General features: G+C 36.6%; 1 protein-coding gene across 4 annotated transcripts in view; it reads right to left on the bottom strand.

The window, feature by feature from the left end:
* Positions 1–19,253, bottom strand: part of STK24 (serine/threonine kinase 24) — a 138,835-nt gene that overhangs the window by 7,675 nt on the left and 111,907 nt on the right. For 2 of the 4 annotated variants that reach the window (XM_090129497.1, XM_090129523.1), the window contains exons 3-8: positions 12,986–13,042; positions 9,515–9,623; positions 9,247–9,404; positions 4,930–5,115; positions 3,707–3,852; positions 1,541–1,664 (exon numbers count right to left, since the gene is read on the bottom strand). In XM_090129497.1, the coding sequence (XP_089985623.1) occupies positions 1,541–1,664; positions 3,707–3,852; positions 4,930–5,115; positions 9,247–9,404; positions 9,515–9,623; positions 12,986–13,042 (780 nt within the window). The remainder of the gene's footprint in view (positions 1–1,540; positions 1,665–3,706; positions 3,853–4,929; positions 5,116–9,246; positions 9,405–9,514; positions 9,624–12,985; positions 13,043–19,253) is intronic. The other 2 variants (XM_090129514.1, XM_090129507.1) reach the window with 1 other exon arrangement.

Raw genomic sequence — 19,253 nt, 5'->3', positions numbered from 1 at the left:
AACCATAGGGGTTGGAAGGCACCTCTAGAGACCATCTAGTCAGAGAATCATAGAATCACAGAATGATAGAATCATAGAACGTCCTGGGTTGAAAAGGACCACAATGATCATCTAGTTTCAACCCCCCTACTATGTGCATGGTCACAGCCTGGCCTTGAATGCCTCCAGGGATGGGGCATCCACAACCTCCTTGGGCAACCTGTTCCAGTGCGTCACCACCCTCTGTGTGAAAAACTTCTTCCTAATATCTAACCTAAACCTTCCCTGTCTCAGTTTAAAACCATTCCCCTTGTCCTATCACTATCCACCCTTGTAAACAGCCGTTCCCCTCCTGTTTATACACTCCCTTCAAGTACTGGAAGACCACAATGAGGTCTCCCCAGAGCCTTCTCTTCTCCAAGCTAAACAAGCCCAGTTCCCTCAACCTTTCCTCATAGGAGAGATGCTCCAGCCCTCTGATCATCTTAGCAGCCCTCTTCTGGACTCTTTCTAAAGCAGGCTCCCTAGAGTAGGTTACATAGGAAAGCATCCAGGTGGGTTTTGAATATTTCCAGAGAAGGAGACTCCATAAGTTGTCACACTCACAGTAAAGCAGCTCTTCCTCATGTTCAGATAGAACTACCTGTGTTCCAGTTTGTACCCCCTGCTCCTTGTTCTGTTGTTAGGCACCACCATCCTCTTGCCAACCACCCAGTAGATATTTATAGGTGCCAACCAGACCCCCTCTCAGCCTTCTCTTCTCCAGGCTGAACAGTCCCATGTCTCTCAGCTTTTCCCCGTAAGGGAGATGCTCCAGGCTCCCCATCTTTGTTGCCCTCTGCTGGACAATTTGTAGTAGTTCGCTGTCTTTTTTGAACTGGGCAGCCAGAACTGAACACAGTACCCCAGATGTGATTTCACCGGGCAGAGTAGAGGAGGAGGATCACCTCCCTCGACCTGCTGGCCATATGCTTTATAATGCACCCCCGGATACCACTGGACTTGTTGGCCAGAGGGGCACACTGCTGGCTCATGGCCAACCTGTTGTCTACCAGGACACCCAGGGCCTTCTCTGCAGAGCTCATCTCCAGCAGCTCAGCACCTAACCTGTACTAATGCATGCAGTTATTCCTTCTCAGGTGTAGGACTCTACACTTGCTCTTCCTACCAATCCTATGAAGCCAAATTCAGCAAATCCTACACACTCCAATATTCAATGAGTCTTTCACACAACAGGTTTAAGATCAGCTAGCCAAAAGAAAATTCGGAAAATAAAACACTATCTGGTCTTCCCCTGGTGTTTTGGTAATAGCATTTATACACATTGCAAGCTACAGAAAAAAGACACGTATATAGAATACCCAAACTTTAAGATCTACTCAAAATGTTTTGGCAAAGCAACTGTGGAACACACATTTTCAACAGAAGTTCTGAAAATTTTACGATTCAAAGATGTCAAAGATATATAACAAATAGACCTGTGAAAAAATATTGCATCATTTAACTGAATTACTAAAGCAAGAGTTATCTCCTTGTATAATACAATCAACACTTTAAGCACCTTATTTCTTTGCAACTCCAAAGGCTGAGCTGCTCCATTCTCTAGATTCTTGGGATCTTTTTCTCTTATTGTGAAGATCCATTCTCCTGAGTCAGTCCCACCTGAAGCCTGGCCATCTGGTTCACTTTGAGGAAAGGAAAAACAAGTTTTATCACTTCATTGCCTATGTTCATTCAACATACATATTGGTCACAAAACCTCCATTGACGACCAAAATCAGGATTCTATTGTATAAGCTAATGAGCATCAAGACAAGTGTGAAAAATAATGCAATTATTTTTTGGGAAATTAAAAGCTTTTATTTAGAAAATGAAACTAAAACACTTCAATAAATTTAAATTAACTTTTTTTTTTTAAAGAAAAGAAGCATTGAAAATTGAAAATAACTTCCCAAGTTACTTAAACAAGTCATGTGAAATGTATCATTTCTATCCAAAAACTGGCTTCAGCATATTATCTCAAATTATTAGTGAATAGAAGAAAAATAATCCACTTTTTTTTTTTTTTTTTTTTTTTCCTACTAAAATAGTTAAGACTCTAGCTTACAATACCTTTGTGAAAGTCAGTTCATTCCCACTATGAAGGCAAATTTCTTCCCAATTAAAAAAAAAGGCTAACCACGTAGGGATACAATATGGATTTAACAAGCTACATCACCACAAATAAATCCTTTGCCCACTTTTAGTGGATGGCGTATTAAAAGAAACTATATTCTCTAACTCCTGATAAGTTGAAAGAACAAAAATATTTATGCTGATGCTAACCAGTCACAGAATTACATTTCATTTCTCCCTATAGAAGTTCTCTAATTTTGTTTTTTATCATATGTGAATTAAGAGTGACCTACAAGAAAACCACCAGCAACTAAAAGAGTATCTTTTGGCCACTGTACAAAAAGTATTCCAAATACCAAACCAAGCCCAAAACAATGTAATTATTATAATAAAAATTTTGAACATTTCTGCTTGAAGTCACTGTTGTCTACCAGGACACCCAGGTCCTTCTCTGCACAGCTCCTCTCCAGCAGCTCAGCCCCTAATCTGTACTAATGCATGCAGTTGTTCCTTCTCAGGTCTGGCCGTCACTGAAAGAAGCAAATTACTTTCTGTGTATGCATTAGCTCTAGAGAGTTGATCAATTTGGAAAGCTAGCATTCCATTGGATCAGCATGCCACATCAATTCATCTTTTTATCACCTCTCTTGTAAGGGCTGCTGTGGAAGCAGAAAGGAAAACAAGCTTAGACAATGAATTCAATCATCTCATAAGCACTCAAGAACCACTTGAGCTCCTCTGCCAAGCCATCAAAGCTGGTCTCATATTCCACAGGAGAAATGAACTACAACCTGCTGCTTCAGTTAGCAACTGAGATCAGTTTTAGCACAAGTAATTCAGCTTCCATATCAGGACTGGAACTGTAATCACTGGAAGGAATCAAGACGTTAATAACATAAGACAAACCTACAGCTGACATGTTGGCCAAGATATCTCAATCCACCTGATGTTTGTCATTAGCACAGAGACTGGAACTGCAGAGAATAGCTTGCTTGCTAAATTATAATTAGAAATTGAACCAGTTCATGAATAAACAGTAGCAATCCCTTCATTTCATTTTAGAAGATCTGCAATCTGATGATGCCTAAGTATTTGAGAATAACAAAGTTAACTTATTAACACAGTCATAACTATTTTTAACTTGATTTCCTAAGGAAACTAATTCTTGAATGTATTAAGCAGTTCCATCAAATTTCACAGACAGAAGTTAAAAATAGAATGGGGAAAATCACAGCACTCTAAAAATTTGAACTTTAGTGACAAACATGCTATAGTAGCCTAAGCTTCCCAGAAGGATGGGCACAGACACATATCTCATAAAAACACTAGGCCTTGTGCTCTCAAAACCCCATGACCATGAAAGCATTATTCCACTAACCCTTTCCTGTATGCAAGGATATGCTTCTGCTTGCTTACTGCAGATGCCAAAATGAAGGCCAACCTGCCACCAAGGAGACAGCAACCCTCCTCAGATGGCCATATGCACACATAGCACAGTGTATATGTACACTGCTACCTGGTTGTAAAGGTTGAGATCCAGCTTTGAGCGCAGGAATATACATGCTAAAAATTATGTGCTAAAATAAAATTTTTTAAAATTCATTAGACTTACGTATCTGAGTCATCTGAGCTGGAATCATCATGACTTTGTTCAGACTTCCACCTCTTGTGCCTATCAATAAGCTCAGTCAGGTAGGAAGTTTTCTTCGCATTTCGTAAAATGAATTTGTGTTTTAAGAGTTCCTTTGCAGTAGGTCTCTTAAAAAAAACAAAAAAAATTACTGTGTTAAAATGACTCACTATAAGAAGGTTAAGAAAACCAGACCAGAGTTGATGCAAATGAGTACTTACAGTGTCTACAAATAAGATTTTTACCTGATATTCTAGAGAAGTGGAACTATGTCTATTCTTACGTAGAAACTAAATGATAAAACTTTTCCTAAGTATCAAACAATATATTAACTTGTCTTCCTTTGATACTTAAATAATGGGGAGCTTGGGACTTCACTCACAGCAGAATTTTCTAACACCCCTGTGGTTATGAGAATTGTTGTCTCCATCTGAAAGATTTCTGACTGGCTTGTGCAGTGCTTTACAGACCTACCTCTTAAGGGTCATATATTAAAAAAAAAGTCCACAAGAAAATAACTCCCTTTTAATCCAGTTTCTGAATTAAGGTTAGACACAGCAAAAATCTCTTCAAGTAAAAAAGAACTTAACGGGCTAAAAAAAATTAAATGTGATAATCTATTTATAAAACCTAGAAAGGAAGCACCCAGACCTTGAAAAGTCTCCAAAAGTAACATATAGTTACCCATATTTAAAGAAATAACTGACAAACATTCAACCATCAGAAATCAGACAGATCTCTTTTCTAGAACAAATAAAGGTAAAGGATATTTTAAAATGAAATAGACCCAAAAAAAGCAAAAGAAAAAATAATTTAAAAAATGTGGAAGTATTGTGCTTATATAATGGATTCCAGTGATCCGATAATGTAGAGACTTCTGGACTTAATTTGTTAAATTGAAAGAACATACCAAAAAAATTGCCTACACACTGATTATGATCAATACTGTTCATCCCAGGAAAGATAATGAAGTAAGCTTACAGTTTGCATATTTAAAAAAAAAAAACAAATACAAATAAATATTATTGTTACCCTTAATCTTAAAAGAATCTTAAAAGAACAGAATGAAACTTCTAGTTAGATCTTTCCCTATACATCACTGATACAAGTGCTTCCTTTAAACTCCTGTAAACAAGTTTTCCCATAAAGAATTCATGTAAACCAGTCAAGTTCCCAACAACACACTGAAAGGTGCTGAAACTCACAAAGCTTGGGTCCTTGTTCAAGCAGGCTTCAACAAACTCTTTGAGGGATTTACTGAAGTTTCCTTCCAACGTTGGTGGATTGTTTTTAGGGATGAGGAACAAAACTTTCATTGGATGTAATTCTGAATGAGGTGGCTCTCCTTTTGCAAGTTCTATGGCTGTTATGCCTAATGACCAGATATCTGCCTGCAAGAAACAATTCTGTTATGATTGTGTCAGAGAAGAGGAAGCGATATTGATTTCAAATAGAGATTTTAAATCTTTATTGTAAATCACTTCATTAAATTGTTCTTGTAAAAATGGTGTCATCATATGGTTAACCACATAAAGCAAAGGACACAGAGCTCATCAGCTGCTTTTATGCTATAGCATAAAGCAGTTCTGACTATTAGAGCTAACAAATCAGTTACAACAGATTTTGAAACACAAATCTTTTTAAATATAGTGGTAAAGTTGTTACAAACCAGCACCTAACCATATTGAAGTTTACCATTCAAATCCAAGGCAGGAAATGATACTGGAATAAAAGATGTCAAAACATGCAGAAAAAGTTTTTCTTCACTAAGCATCAACCAGTACAACTTTAAGAAACTGAACAAATTAGAATGCATTTCTTTCTGGGGTTTAACATCATCTTATATATCATTCTTATTCATGGACTAGAGAAACATGGTCTAGAACAGTATTTTTCAACTTTTTCAGCTCAAGATTTCAACCAGTTAAATACATGGTGCGAGTACTTGGTTCCAGCTTCTGAAACATGGGAAATGTTTTTATACCTGATCTTTCTAGTAAAGCTCCTGAGAACCAAGAATGGCTTCATCTAAATGAAACTTCTCTGAGTCATGCACAAAGACAATGCAAATCCAAAGGCTCACTGTCATGTTAGAAAGGTAAATCAAATCAGACTGCTGAGACCAGCGTTAAGACTCCTAGCATTTAATTTCAGTGACGAGCTGGATACATATCATTACTTGATGTGACCATAAGCAGACTGTTTTTTTTTAGGATGGATTATTTACATCTGTTTTACAGGTTTTCATTGTCAAAATGGTGTACTTGTTCCAGGGAACACAGACTCCCTAGATCCAAATCCTATTGCCAAATCTGCCTGAAGTAATGCATCCTAATACTTAATGTTCTGCTGAATACAGTGAGGGAGGTGAGTCACTGGAAAAGTTGTCTATAGATGTGGTTAATGCTCTGTCCCTGGAGATGTTCAAGGGGGGGCTGGATCAGGCCCTGAGCAGCCTGATCTAGCTGTGTGTGTCCCTGTTTATTGCAGAGGAGTTGGACTAGATGATGACCTTTAAAGGTCCCTTCCAACTCTAAGGATTCTATGATTCTATGAACAAAACAGACACAGAAATCAAAAGAATAGGTGAATAAACTCCTCAGAAAAACAGGATAGAAAAAAAACAAATCACAAATCACTCTTCCAACCAATGATAAGGTGCATTTAAAAATAAGCATGTTTTGATTTTCCTATTTCTTCTGAAGCAAAAGTAGAACAGACTTATCCTCAAGTACAGATCTGAAGTGATTTCAAGTCAGTGCCTGACTTGATTTCCAAACACTGCATTTGGAACATTGCTGTGCCATAAACAGATATATTTCCAGGTGCTAGATAGAGTCTTCATTTATCAGTACAGTTACAGAGTCACAGAATCATTAAGACTGGAAAAGATCTCTACGATCATCTAGTCTGACCACCAACCCACCCCCACCATGCCCACTCACTGAAACATAGAATCATTAAGGTTGGAAAAGACCTCCAAGATCACTAAATCACTGCTCCTCTATCAAAGCAGGTCCCCTCTAACTCATGGGTATCCAACTTTCTGGCTTGCCTGCCAGAAGGCAGTTGTAGCAAATGAAGAGGAACTGCCCAGGGCTGCAGATATACATTAATTATATATTTCATAAATAATTAAAAATCTCAAATTGAACACAGAAAATTACATAGTAAACAAGCTCCAAGTTCCATTTTTCTTAATAACAGCATTATCAGCTAAGTTCTCCTCAAGCCTTAGTCTAATTGTGAATAACTTTCTTCTGACAGGAGATCTTTTCTTGGTTATGGAAGAAAAATGTTGCCTGCAAAGAGAATCCCTCATGTTAGGAACTGTGCATTATTTCCACCTTATTCTAAATCCTAATCTAATCTAAATTCTCAAAAGAAATGTATTAAAGTCATAAAAATGGATAACTTTCTTCTGTCAGACTTTCAGTCCCAGGGGGAGTATGTATATACATCCATATATTTATAAAAAAACAAGTTCATACATGTTTCTGTGTATGTGTGCATACTTTTTTCTTTCTTGTTCCTTCGGTATCTACTGCCTTCTACGTGAAGTGATCTTTCTCCACTGAAAATGAACAACAAAGTTCAACAAACCTGGCCCACACAATAGCTCTCTGAAGTTGCATCTTCCTGTGGGAAGCATCAAGAATATTAAAACAAATTCCTTCTGGAACTGTACTGTCTCCTGAGAAAGGATATCAAAACAGATGCAACAGATGCAAGTACTGACTTCATGTGTATTCATCTATGCATTTCCAGGACCTGCCTGTCTGTGACAAACAAACTTCAGGCACAACAGATGCAAATCACTTCTCCAAATGTGGGGGGACAATGCCAAGTGGTCTTCTTTGGATTCATCATCCCAGTGATGAATCATCCCAATCATTCAAACAACCTTACATCGTTACGTTTACCCCACATTAAAATTTTTACAGTTTTCAATCCTGAACAAAAATTACTCTTCCAAGTTCAAATGGGAGTTGGGAATTTGTTCTCTGTACTACTGGCATAAAGAACTTCTTTTCCTTGTTCTAATGAGTAAAGTTTAGTCTGACTTTGAAACTCCCATAGTTGAAAGAAACAGGTTTAGTGCAAGAAAAAGAAAAAAATTTAATTCTTCTATTAGAAACAACATAGTAGAAAGGACAGAGAACTAGTTACAGGAAAACTAAAGCAAGTAAAAGAAGATGACTTTCAGATGAAGAAAGGCATCAAAAACATGAAGAAATAAGAATTGACAAAACGAGAGAAATTAGACAGGAAGGAAGGATCTTCTGTGGACATTAAATCAAAGAGCAAATGGTGTGGAAAAAAATGAAATACATGATATGGGGAAAGATAAATACAAAACAGGAAACAAAATAATGAAACAGGTCGTAATTTTGACAGAACTATTACAGTCACAGTTTGACTTTTCACTGCTTTTTCCATGGCTGATTTCCCATAGCAGTCAGATTTTTATTATCTCTATAGATTACTTGGGACTTAAAGCAAACTACAAGAGAAAATGAAAAATGAAGTTTAATTTTTTGCCATTAAGTACTGTTCTCAGATTAGCTACTTAACTCTTTAAAGTGCAAATATTGCAGCTAACTTACAGAACATATCTGGAAATATTATGTTCTCAAATATACAGGTGTGAATCATTATTTCCTGAAGTCCAATAGAAGGTGCTGAAACTTCACTGTCCATTTCAAAACTATTATCTTCTGCTACTAAACACAAGTATTAGAATGCCTTGTAAATACAATTAGTAATATACAGTCTGAGATAAAAATAATACAACAGTTTGAAAATGGGACTGAACAGAGTAAAAACAGAATGAGCAATGTGTGAGAAATACATGGCATATCAGAATATGCTTAATGCAGTCCAAAAGCCCCACCTTACCTTGAAACTACAATATTAGGAACATAAATTGCAAGTTGAATTGTCAAGATTCACGTATTTTAACAGGAAGACACATAAATTGTATGCATTTGTTAAATCCTGAATTAAAATAGTATTTTCAAACATATAGGAATCGTGCCCAAATGAAAAAAATGCTTCCCTACCTTAACAAAATAAATTACATAAACATATTTGCATAGCAAACTTTCTAAAAAAAAATAATAATGCTATATTAAACTGTCACAGTAGTTTTATAAGTTTAATGCATGCCAACATGAATGTTAAAATAATGAGAAGACAACAAATAAACTGTTTTAACCAAAAATATTTTGAGTGTTTCACATGAGGAAATTCCTCAAAAGTTTGTGTCTTCAATTCTGAAAATTGTTCACTAGAATGTTTAATTCATAAATATATTTGGATGCAGATGAGATGTAACTATAAGTTAATATCTGAAAATGCTTACAGTGGAAATCAATATGCTGGAATATTAGTCCTTGCACAAATTATGCTGATAACACAGGGCAGGCCATGCTCAGGAAATCCACCAACTGCCCATAGTATTAAGAGAAATGATAAAAATGCCAAATCAATGAGCAGCAAAACTGAAATACATCTCTCACCTTTGAATCATAAGCAGATTGCTTTATTACTTCAGGTGCCATCCAAAATGGTGTTCCCACAAAGGTATTCCTCTTTATTTGTGTATCTGTTAGTTGTCCTGCTACTCCAAAATCTGCTAGTTTTACTTCTCCTTGTTCAGATAGCAATACATTAGCCGCTAGAGTAAGGAAAAAGAAACAGTTGAAATTAAGAGATTTGATTCTACAAGGGTCATTGTTATTACTTCATGAGCTCTCCAAACACTACTAGAAAACAAAAACAGTTTACCTTTAATATCTCTGTGGATTTTCTTTTCTGAATGTAGGTAATCAAGACCTTTGAGTATCTCCCTCAGTATTGTGGCGATCTGGGTTTCATCAAGTGAGCCAGGTTCTAACTAGGAAACAAAAGAAATATTTATGTCTGTGTGTATGCATTTATGAAAGGAGAAATGAAGAGACCAGAAACAGAACTGAGTATAAAAGAAATTACTCATTCTGGCATACTTTAAAACTTACCGTTTGCTAACTTTGCAACATGAGATACAACAAAGGTTATCTGCAAACAAAAAAAAATAAACCCACTACAGTTCTAAACTAAGTTGTTTTATGACCAATAAAGAAATACTTCTCTAAAATGCTTTTAGAAGCTTGTAAAAGGCTCCACAAAGACTCGGTTAAAAGTTATTGCTTTGTTGTGGTCATGTCATAGATACATGTGGTTTGAAAAGCATCTACATTGCAAACTCTTTCTTAAGATCACACTGAACTTAGATGGGCAAGCCTACAGGCCCTATATGGACCCAAATCTCAAAAGCTTGAGAAGGAAACAAAGGCATTGAAGACGCCACATCTATCAAATATCATGTCACTATATGTCAGATGAGATTTTGTGAAGCCACCCAAAATACAATTCAAATCACTATGCTGACAAAACACTGAATGAGTTCTTTTTTCATACAAAACTGAAGGTATGGATCTGCAAGTCATCAAAAAGATCACTACCTAAAGGAAGCTTGTTAGCTTGTAGGGGCATTGTGAGAGAACAAAACCGAAACTCTGACAATTTGCAAATACTCAAAATGGAGAGTGGGCAGTGCTGAGCTCTGCTCTCTGTGACAGCAACAGGACCCAAAGGAACAGCATGGAGCTGTCGGGGGGGGGGGGGGCAGCTGGGGGTTAGGGACAGGGTCTGCACCAGGGGGTGGTGGGCATGGAACAGGTTGCCAGAGTTCAAAGAGACTTTGGACAACACTTTCAGACAGAGGGTTTTCATTTTGGGTGATCCTGTGTGAAGTCAGCAGTTGGAGTCCATGATCCTCATGGGTGCCTTCCAACTGGGGATATTCTATGCTTCTACTACAGTATTATAGTCTACCCAACAAGAGCAGCCACTGAAAAGCACTTCAGGAAAATATTAATACAAAATATACTGCTACAAACCTCAGCTAGTAGGCAGGAGAAGAGGTAAGATTTCTTGCGATGCTGACAACATATTATTTGTTGTATTTTGGTAGCATTACTTTCAATCTTTTTTGCTTTTGTTTATCTTTGAAAACTTCATCCTTATAAATTATTCATCTCAGCATCGATATTACCTCAGCAAACCTAACATTTATAGGGAAAGATTTTGTTCTTAAGAGAGCAACAAACAAGCATATATACTACCACTCTCCGTGGCCCACAAAGATATTCTCAAGGCTTTGCTTCTGCTAGGCTGTAAATGCCAGTTCAAGAGTTGGCAACATGATACAGCACATCTAAAAGTGGTAAGTGAACATCTGACAAAAGAGGTTATCCCAAGAGGGCAGGAAGTTGTGAAAACAGAATGTGACTGAGAATATTAGTGCTTGTCCTCTTGTCACAAACATATCAAAATTGAAAACTAATGTATGCATAATTGCATAACAGGCACTTTCTCTTGTGAGGTGTGACTTTGAAAAATGCCACTGTGAGCTGGTCTTGTTCAGCCTGAAGATGTGTCCAGGGAGACCTAATTGTCCGAAGAAGTAGTGGATGCCCCATCCTAGGAGGCACTTGAGGCCAGGCTGAATGGGGCCCTGGGCAGCCTGACCTGGTGGGTGGCAGCCCTGCCACAGCATGGGGTTGGAGCTGGGTGGGCTTTGAGGTCCCTTCCAACACAAACCATTCTGCAATATTCAAGCAAAAAAGGCACAAGGCTAGCATGTCACGTGTACACTTCAACCATGGAATTCAAGGTCCCCATTCAATCTTACCTCGTGATCAGATATATGATAAAGCATACCAGTTCTCGTACCAGATTTCAGCTGAGAACCATGATGTACATGTTAGAGTTAGGAAAACATCCAGCAGAACATGAATTCAAGATGGATGAAGCACACACAAGATGCTTTAAGTACAAACCCTTATATGACAATGTCAGTTCTGTGGCAAAATTTCTTCATTAACATTGCAAGATCTGATCAAAGACTTTGTACTATCCTAGGCAACAACTAACAGATAAGTAAGTGGTCATCACACAGGTCAATAAGTAGGATTAAAAAAATATAAAGAAAATCTGAGAACATGTTTTCGTTCTTCCTACTCTTCTACACCTTTTTATAGCAGCAAGTTACAAAAGCAGTGTCTGGTTACTTTTCTGTCTGGACAACAAATAATTTTATTTTTCTTTCAGTGTATCTTTATCAGGAACGTTATCCTTTTCTACATAACCACAAAATTCCTTAGAATATTCTTTAAGAATACTTAGAGGACATGGAAACTAAAGGTAGAAATGTGTTCAGAAAGGTAATCACAGTTAAAACATGGCAGCTCAATTGCAGGAAGTCTGCATTTAGTAGACCCTCCTCCTGTTTTCAGAATGTCACAAGCAGAATTCCTCCACATGGGCCCTTTCACTGCATTTTTTAGTTGCCTCAGATGACGACAAACTATGCTACAGGAACAGTCAAGTCTAAACAGGAATAACAATTTTCATGTACCTAAAACATGCATTCTTATTTTTATAATGCTATCTTTAAAGTCTACAACAAATACAAGATGGTGTGCAATTTTCATATACCCTTCTTTAATGGTTGAAGTGAATTGTCAGAATCTAGCCAAATAAAATATAATATGCAGCTAAGTTTTTGAATTATCATTCAAAATCAGATAATTTTTTGTTAATTTAGATGGTGCAGTCAACCTAGTCTTCTTCCAAATATCTCTAACTATTATCTCTACAAACTCTCTTTGTTAAACAGATACCCTTGCAGGATTATATATAAAACTCCTTGGAGGAAGAGAAATATAATGGATTTGGCTCACTGAAATGTACAACTTAAAAGTGTTGTCTTTTTTTTTTCTTTTCTTTTTTAACATGACCATGAGGAGTTCTGCCAGCAGAATAAAAAGACAAAAAATACTGTATTCAGCCTCTTACATTCCCTAACTGAAGATCACCACTCTAAGATGTTTAGGTCATAATTCCAGTGCTGTTTCTTAGTTTACTTCCATCTCTAGAAATAATCCATTGTGTCACATGGAAAATAATGTTTTCCTGAGATTGACAAATGCTTTTTCTTCTTTACTGAAACATCCAAATTAAAAGATTTTATTTAAGGCATCTGGTTATACTACCTTCCAACTTTAAAAGTTATAATCTCACAGTTGTAAGACCATTAACTTTCTGTTATTGTTACAACAAACTATCACAGACAAACAATGCACTGCAGCATTGAGTTACAACTGGAGGAAATAATTCTGTAGGTAACAAAAATCATATATATTATTTACTCACTAGATCGAGCGCAGAGCCTCCACCCAGATATTCCATTATTATCCATAACTTTGTATCCTGCAAAACAGAAAACAGCAAAAAACATATAACATATTATTTTTTAAAAAATCAATTACCAGTAAGTCAAAATGAGAATCATTCTATTCTTGCAAAAGAATCTAAAGTTTTATAACACCAATAATGTTTAGCTGTTCCTCTCAAGCACTTATAGATTATTCTTTAAGAAATCATAAAGTGTTTAGTCCTTTCTGCTGAGGAATTAACTTAGTCTACCGCAAGCTATTGACACAACTGTGTGTGCTAAAATAATAATTAAGAAGTCAAAACTCTTCATCCTGTTAGTCTAAATAAACAAGAGGAAAGCTAATTCACACTTACCACCAGGTATGAGCACGGGCGTTACAAGTTCATTACTTCTAAATAACTGATGCATGCTCTTTAATGTCAAACTCAAGTTCTTATCATGGTACCTCTCCTGTTGTCTGCTACTAATACTATTATAACACAGATTGTATCAAGGTAGGAAGAGATTTCTCTTTAATCCCTGCCAAGGAGCAATGCAGCAGAACAACTCTTGCCTTTATGCTGAAAGAACATCTTGAGCATCTAATCCAATGGTCAAAACCTCAGAACTAGGAAATGGAAGACTGGACAATCATTCTGAAGCTCTGAGTAAATTAAGTCCCAAAAGCCACCCACCTAGTTGTTCTTATGAGTCTCCTTAGTACAGTTAACAAAGTAATTTCTGAGATAGGAAAAAGACATGGGACACTCAATGAAAATGGAGCAGAATAAAATCCTACATTTAAAAATTCTCATGACAAACATTCAGATTCAAAGTTACATCACACAAATTATGTTTCCTTTCCTTAGTATAAAATGTCTTGATTTTATTGACTATCTTTATTCATACAGCTAGAGCTAAACATTTTCTTTAATAATTTGACTGCTGCCTAGACTGAATTTCATGTAAGACTCATTCTTCACTTCCCTACATTGCTTCATTTTTTGGAAAGGTAATTCTTCACTTTTCTGTCTCTGATGTAATGAAGAATACAGGCAAGTTTGCTCCACTAATGTTCCTGTATCTAATATATGGTATAGAATTTTGAACAACTATGTTTAAGAAAGATGAAGCAATCTAATAAGATGCAAAATAAGGATTATTCAAGGTGACTACTACAATTCACTCATTTTAGACAGAAAATTAAAACAAATTTTAAAAAGTAAAGCTACTATATTCTGAAGGAAAAGTTTATACGTGGGAATGTTTAATGCAATATATACAATACACAGTAAAAGACACTGGACCCAATCACTTCTTCCCACTGTTTGCAATAAGGTATCTTAAGTTAAGTTAAGTTAAGCATTAAGTTCATCCAGCTTACAGTAATGCATCTTCTGTAGATAAAGGCACACAGCTCTCACCCCTTCTCTCCAGTGTCACAAATCGTACAATTATTAGGTAAGATGTTGAATTAGAGTTCCAACATCATCTACTATCTTTAACACAGATCCAACTCAATTCAGATACTTGCTCTTCAGGAGTCAACTAATACTTTCTGACTAGCATACGATCTTGTTAAAAATATTCTAAAAGAACTGGAACACAATTTTTTTTAGGGGGAAAAAAGTAACTTTAAAATACAATCTATCTTATCTACATAAAGCATTTTGATAATGCTTACTTTCTGCAGATACCACAGATGTCCAGAGAATTACTGCCCATCATGAAAGAGTCCCTTAACAGTCCTGAAATATGCACTCTGCTACTAAGAGTTTTTCAGATTTTGTCGTAAATTCTCCATGTTCTGACAGTTCCAGAACAAGCATGCATCCGAGTGGTGTCTTCTAGTAAGTCACTTTACCTTCAGAAATCTTCCTAAGCCCAATCAAAATTATTACATATATAACATTACATATATTATATACACATACGTTTCCATCTGAAAACTTGCTTTCCAAAGCAGTATGAAATTCTTTGAATATTTCAATTTTATGAGCCTGCAAACATACACGTAATAGTAATTTAAGCAAAAACACATCAGCTGTATTACTGCTTTATATTTCAACTGAAAAATTAGAGTGGGAAAGAAAAATGTAGGGCAAAGGAAAACCTTGATCCTCTCAAAAAAGGAAAAGAGGAAGTCAAAACAAGATACATCACTGTTTTTCTATTAATCTCAGTTATGCTGTGGATTTAGAGAAATAACAAGTCACATTAAGATATGACAATTTCTCTTAATTGTTGGCAAAACTGGACAGTAAGTTCTCCAGCCTCAGAATAGTTACTTAAGCTGCAAATCAGAAATACAGAAGTAGGATAAAATACTTCTTAAAAAATGAATATATTTTGAATTACGTAGTTACACAGCCACGTAACACAAAATTATACCATAAATTACAAAAAATCAGTCTTTTAATCATTGTTCATCCTTTTCATTTGTTACTAAAACCATCACCAACTGCTTGGGGTTACACATCTAAATTTACAATACAATAGCCATGAATCCAGAAAAGCAAGGAATACTACATTGTAAAATATATCTAAAACTCAGGAAAGTGTATGTTTGTCCTAACTGCATTTCCATAACTGTATCGATACCCCAGTTTGAAGCCCAGTAATAGCAACGCATTACAGTAACAACATCTTTTTATTTTTGTAGCTTTAAAAAGGGTCTTTGATTCCCTGTAGTTTAACCTCCCCCTTGCCACAGGAATACTGCTCAACTTCAAATTTATCTATATTTTTCAAGTCTTTATCGTTCATGTAATATATGCAAACAGATGAAATTGCTGTAATGAATCTTACTACCCCTTTTGACTAGTCCCAGCTTTAATCTTTAATCTACACACATTGTTTAACAAAGAAAATACAAAAAATAAAAATATATATATATATTTTTAAATCACTTTTGGTGAAACAGTTTTAATCAATTGCTTAATGCATATTTTAATTTTAGAGCCAGTAATCTGAATACACTTATTTTATGCTATGCACCGATGGCAACCCTCAAGTAGAGCACCACTGTCAATTCACTTTGATGTAACTAGAGCAACACATCTCTCTCTTCCTGGTCCTTCCTTTCAGAACATCTCTTGCATACTTCACATTCCTTATCCTACTGTCACTTTCCTTTTTAAAGCTGCAGAAATTCCTTTTTTTGTATGTAATTCTTCCATTGTTTTGTACATATTCCCCATTTTTCCTTTTGCAAAACACCAACATCACTACATTTTCTTCTATAGCCGAGATTAATAATTATATATTACACAAAATCATTTTCAAAAAGAAACTACACTTACATGCTCAGACTAAGAACACTAATTGTTCAATTTTAAGATCTGAAGACTAATTTTCTTATTTTAAGCCTCAGTCCCAACAAAGCATTCATTTGACTCCCAGGTACAGTGGAGCCATGGTGAGTCAGCAATCCAAATTTAGGATTACAGTTTCTCTAAATGAGCACATTAATGAAGGCACAGGGTACATTCCCTTATTCACAGTAGCGAAAGGGGTTTTCCTCAGATGCCATGAAACTAAGGAATAGAGCAGCTTTGCAATCTAAAAGAAGTTTTTGTTACAGAAAGATAGAATTTTTTAAATCCTTATCAAACTAGTTTGTTCTTCTTTTAGTTTGACTTAAATTCTGAAACCAGACAAAGACCTTACAATAGCAGTATCTCTGATGAAGAATTCACCATTCATTTACCATAACAGCATGAAATTACTTGTAAAATGAGTGCAGTCACAGCAGGCAAAGAACATCTCCTACCATGTGAAATTAAGGACCATCTATTTCTGTCCTAAACACACGCAGTTATTCACCAAAAAAAATCTCCCTTTAGAGATCCAAAAGCTGATTTTAGCAGAAATAAGAGCATAAATACACAGAAACACACAATCAAAATTAAAATGTTTCTTTATGAGTCATTATGAAGTTAATAAAACATCTAATAAACATAGAGCGGCCTAGCTTCAGAGATGCTTTGTGTTTTTATTTATTTATCTAGCTGGAAAAACGTACACACACATTTCTTTGGAGTGTGATATTAAACAAAAGAGATTGACTTTATGCAATCAAGCCCAGGTGTAACAAAAGTATCTAAATCATCTTTCTTGAGGGAAGGCAGGATCACTGAAGATAAGATAATACAGAGCCATAAATGAAAAGGTTCAGAAAGACTGGAAGTGACAGTACCAGCTGACTTACACAGCATTTCAGAATTTAGCTCATTCTTAGAAGAAAGAATGACTCTGTGGTTCTATGATTCTGTGACTTAAGGTTGGAAAAGACCACTTAGTATCATCTAGTTCAACCATCAACCCACCCCCACCACGCCCACTAACTATGTCCCTCAGTGCCACACCTATATGTTTCTTGGACACCTCCAGGGATGGTGATTCCACCACCACTCTGGGCAGCCCTTTCCAATACCTGATCACTGTTTTTGACAAGTTTCTCCTAATATCCACCAGAACCTCTCCTGGCACAATCCTAAGCCATTCCCTCTTGTCCTACCACTAGTTACACAAGAAAAGACGCTGAACCTCACCGCACCACAACCTCCTTTCAGGAAGTTGTAGAGAGCAGTGAGGTCTTCCTTGATTCCCCTCTTCTCCATCTAAACAATCTCAGCTCCCTCAGTCACCCCTCATAAGACTTGTGCTCCAGACCCTCCACCAGCCTTCCTACCCTTCCCTGAATACGTTCCAGGGCCTCAATCTCTTTCTTGTAGTGAGGGGCCCAAAACTGAACACAGTACTACTCTATGTATGGCCTTACCAATGCCAAGTACTGAGGGATGATCACCTCCCTGCTCCTGCTGACAACACTATTTCTGATACAAGCCAGGCCTTCTAGGCTACCCAGGCACACTGCTGGCTCACATTCATCCAGCTGTCAACTAACACCACCAGAACCTTTTCTTTTGAGCACTTTTCCAGCAACTCTGTTCCAAGCCTGCAGCATGGAGCAACATGAAGTTGTGACCAAAGTGCAGTAGCTGGCACTTGGCTTTGTTGAAGCTCATACAATTGGCTTCAGCCCATTGATCCAGCCCATTCAGACCCCTCTGTAAGGCCTTCCTACTCTCAGGCAGATCAACACTTCCTCTCACTGTGGTGTCATCTGCAAATTCACTGAGGGTGCACTCAATCCTCCCATCCAGATCATCAATAAAGATATTAAACAGGACCCACTCCAATACTGACCCCTGGGGAAAAAAAAAACGGTCAATTCATGCAGTTGGAAAACAACACAACAGCGAGCACCTCTTTGTATTTTATGTGAGACAAGAAAGAATATTTTCCACTTTAAATTCAGAGTATGTAGTTAGCAATAGGATAATAGTTATCTATAAATACCCACAAACTCCTTTTACCGAAGCCTTGTTTTGTTCTGGAGACAAACCATCTCCACATTCAACTCAGAATTGGTATTTACAAACGTTCTAATGTCATCAATCACAGATGAAAAGAAACACAAGATAGAAATTGCTAACAAAAATAAGAACTAGCTTAAGTCAATCTACATATACTAAGTTTATTACTGATTAGTAGAAAAAACTACAGTACTGGAATGCAGAGAGACAAAACAGCCTGAACAGAAGGACCTCAACTAATCTGGGAAAAACAAACTAGTTACAAAACTGGTGTGCACCGACCAATAGATGTTTTGATCAATAAAAAAATTCAGTTTAACTTCTATGTGCTAAAGTGAAACAGGTGAGAAAGACATATTTCAATACAGGTACAAATTCAGTATTTATTTTCATACCAATTCTCCAGAAAAAGAAGCCAGATTAGAAGTACCTTAAGACACACAACCCATACAATAGGATAACCTCTCTAAATCGCATTCCTTCTACAGGAATTCCTTCCTCCTCGTGGAGATTTGCTTTTTATTAACTTGTCATTTAAAAACACAAAGGTAAGTCTGACATCTGTACCAAGAAGAGTTTTCTCAAACACTTGCTGTTTCAGAGGTAGATGATTTAACAAGCAGGATTCAGTGATCGTGGATCTCATGTGCTGCACCAACCGTAAGCAATCTTGCCTCTGACTCCCCATTTCAGAAGGAAAGAAGGATTTTACAGAGAATTTCTCTCCCCATCGCTCAGCAAAGGCAATGCAATCAACCCACCAAATGACAGAAGCACAAAATCAACTATATGAAATGAATCTGAAAATATTTGGCAAACCCTTCATGAAAAGAAGAGACATTAACGCGGTGCTCCTATCTAACCGAGGCCATTCAATGACTCT

The sequence above is a fragment of the Phasianus colchicus genome, chromosome 1, assembly GCF_987193195.1.
Source record: "Phasianus colchicus chromosome 1, bPhaCol1.hap1.1, whole genome shotgun sequence".
Classification (NCBI taxonomy): domain Eukaryota; kingdom Metazoa; phylum Chordata; class Aves; order Galliformes; family Phasianidae; genus Phasianus; species Phasianus colchicus.
The sequence above is the reverse complement of the archived record's forward strand: the minus strand, read 5'-3'. Positions and strand labels throughout refer to the sequence as shown.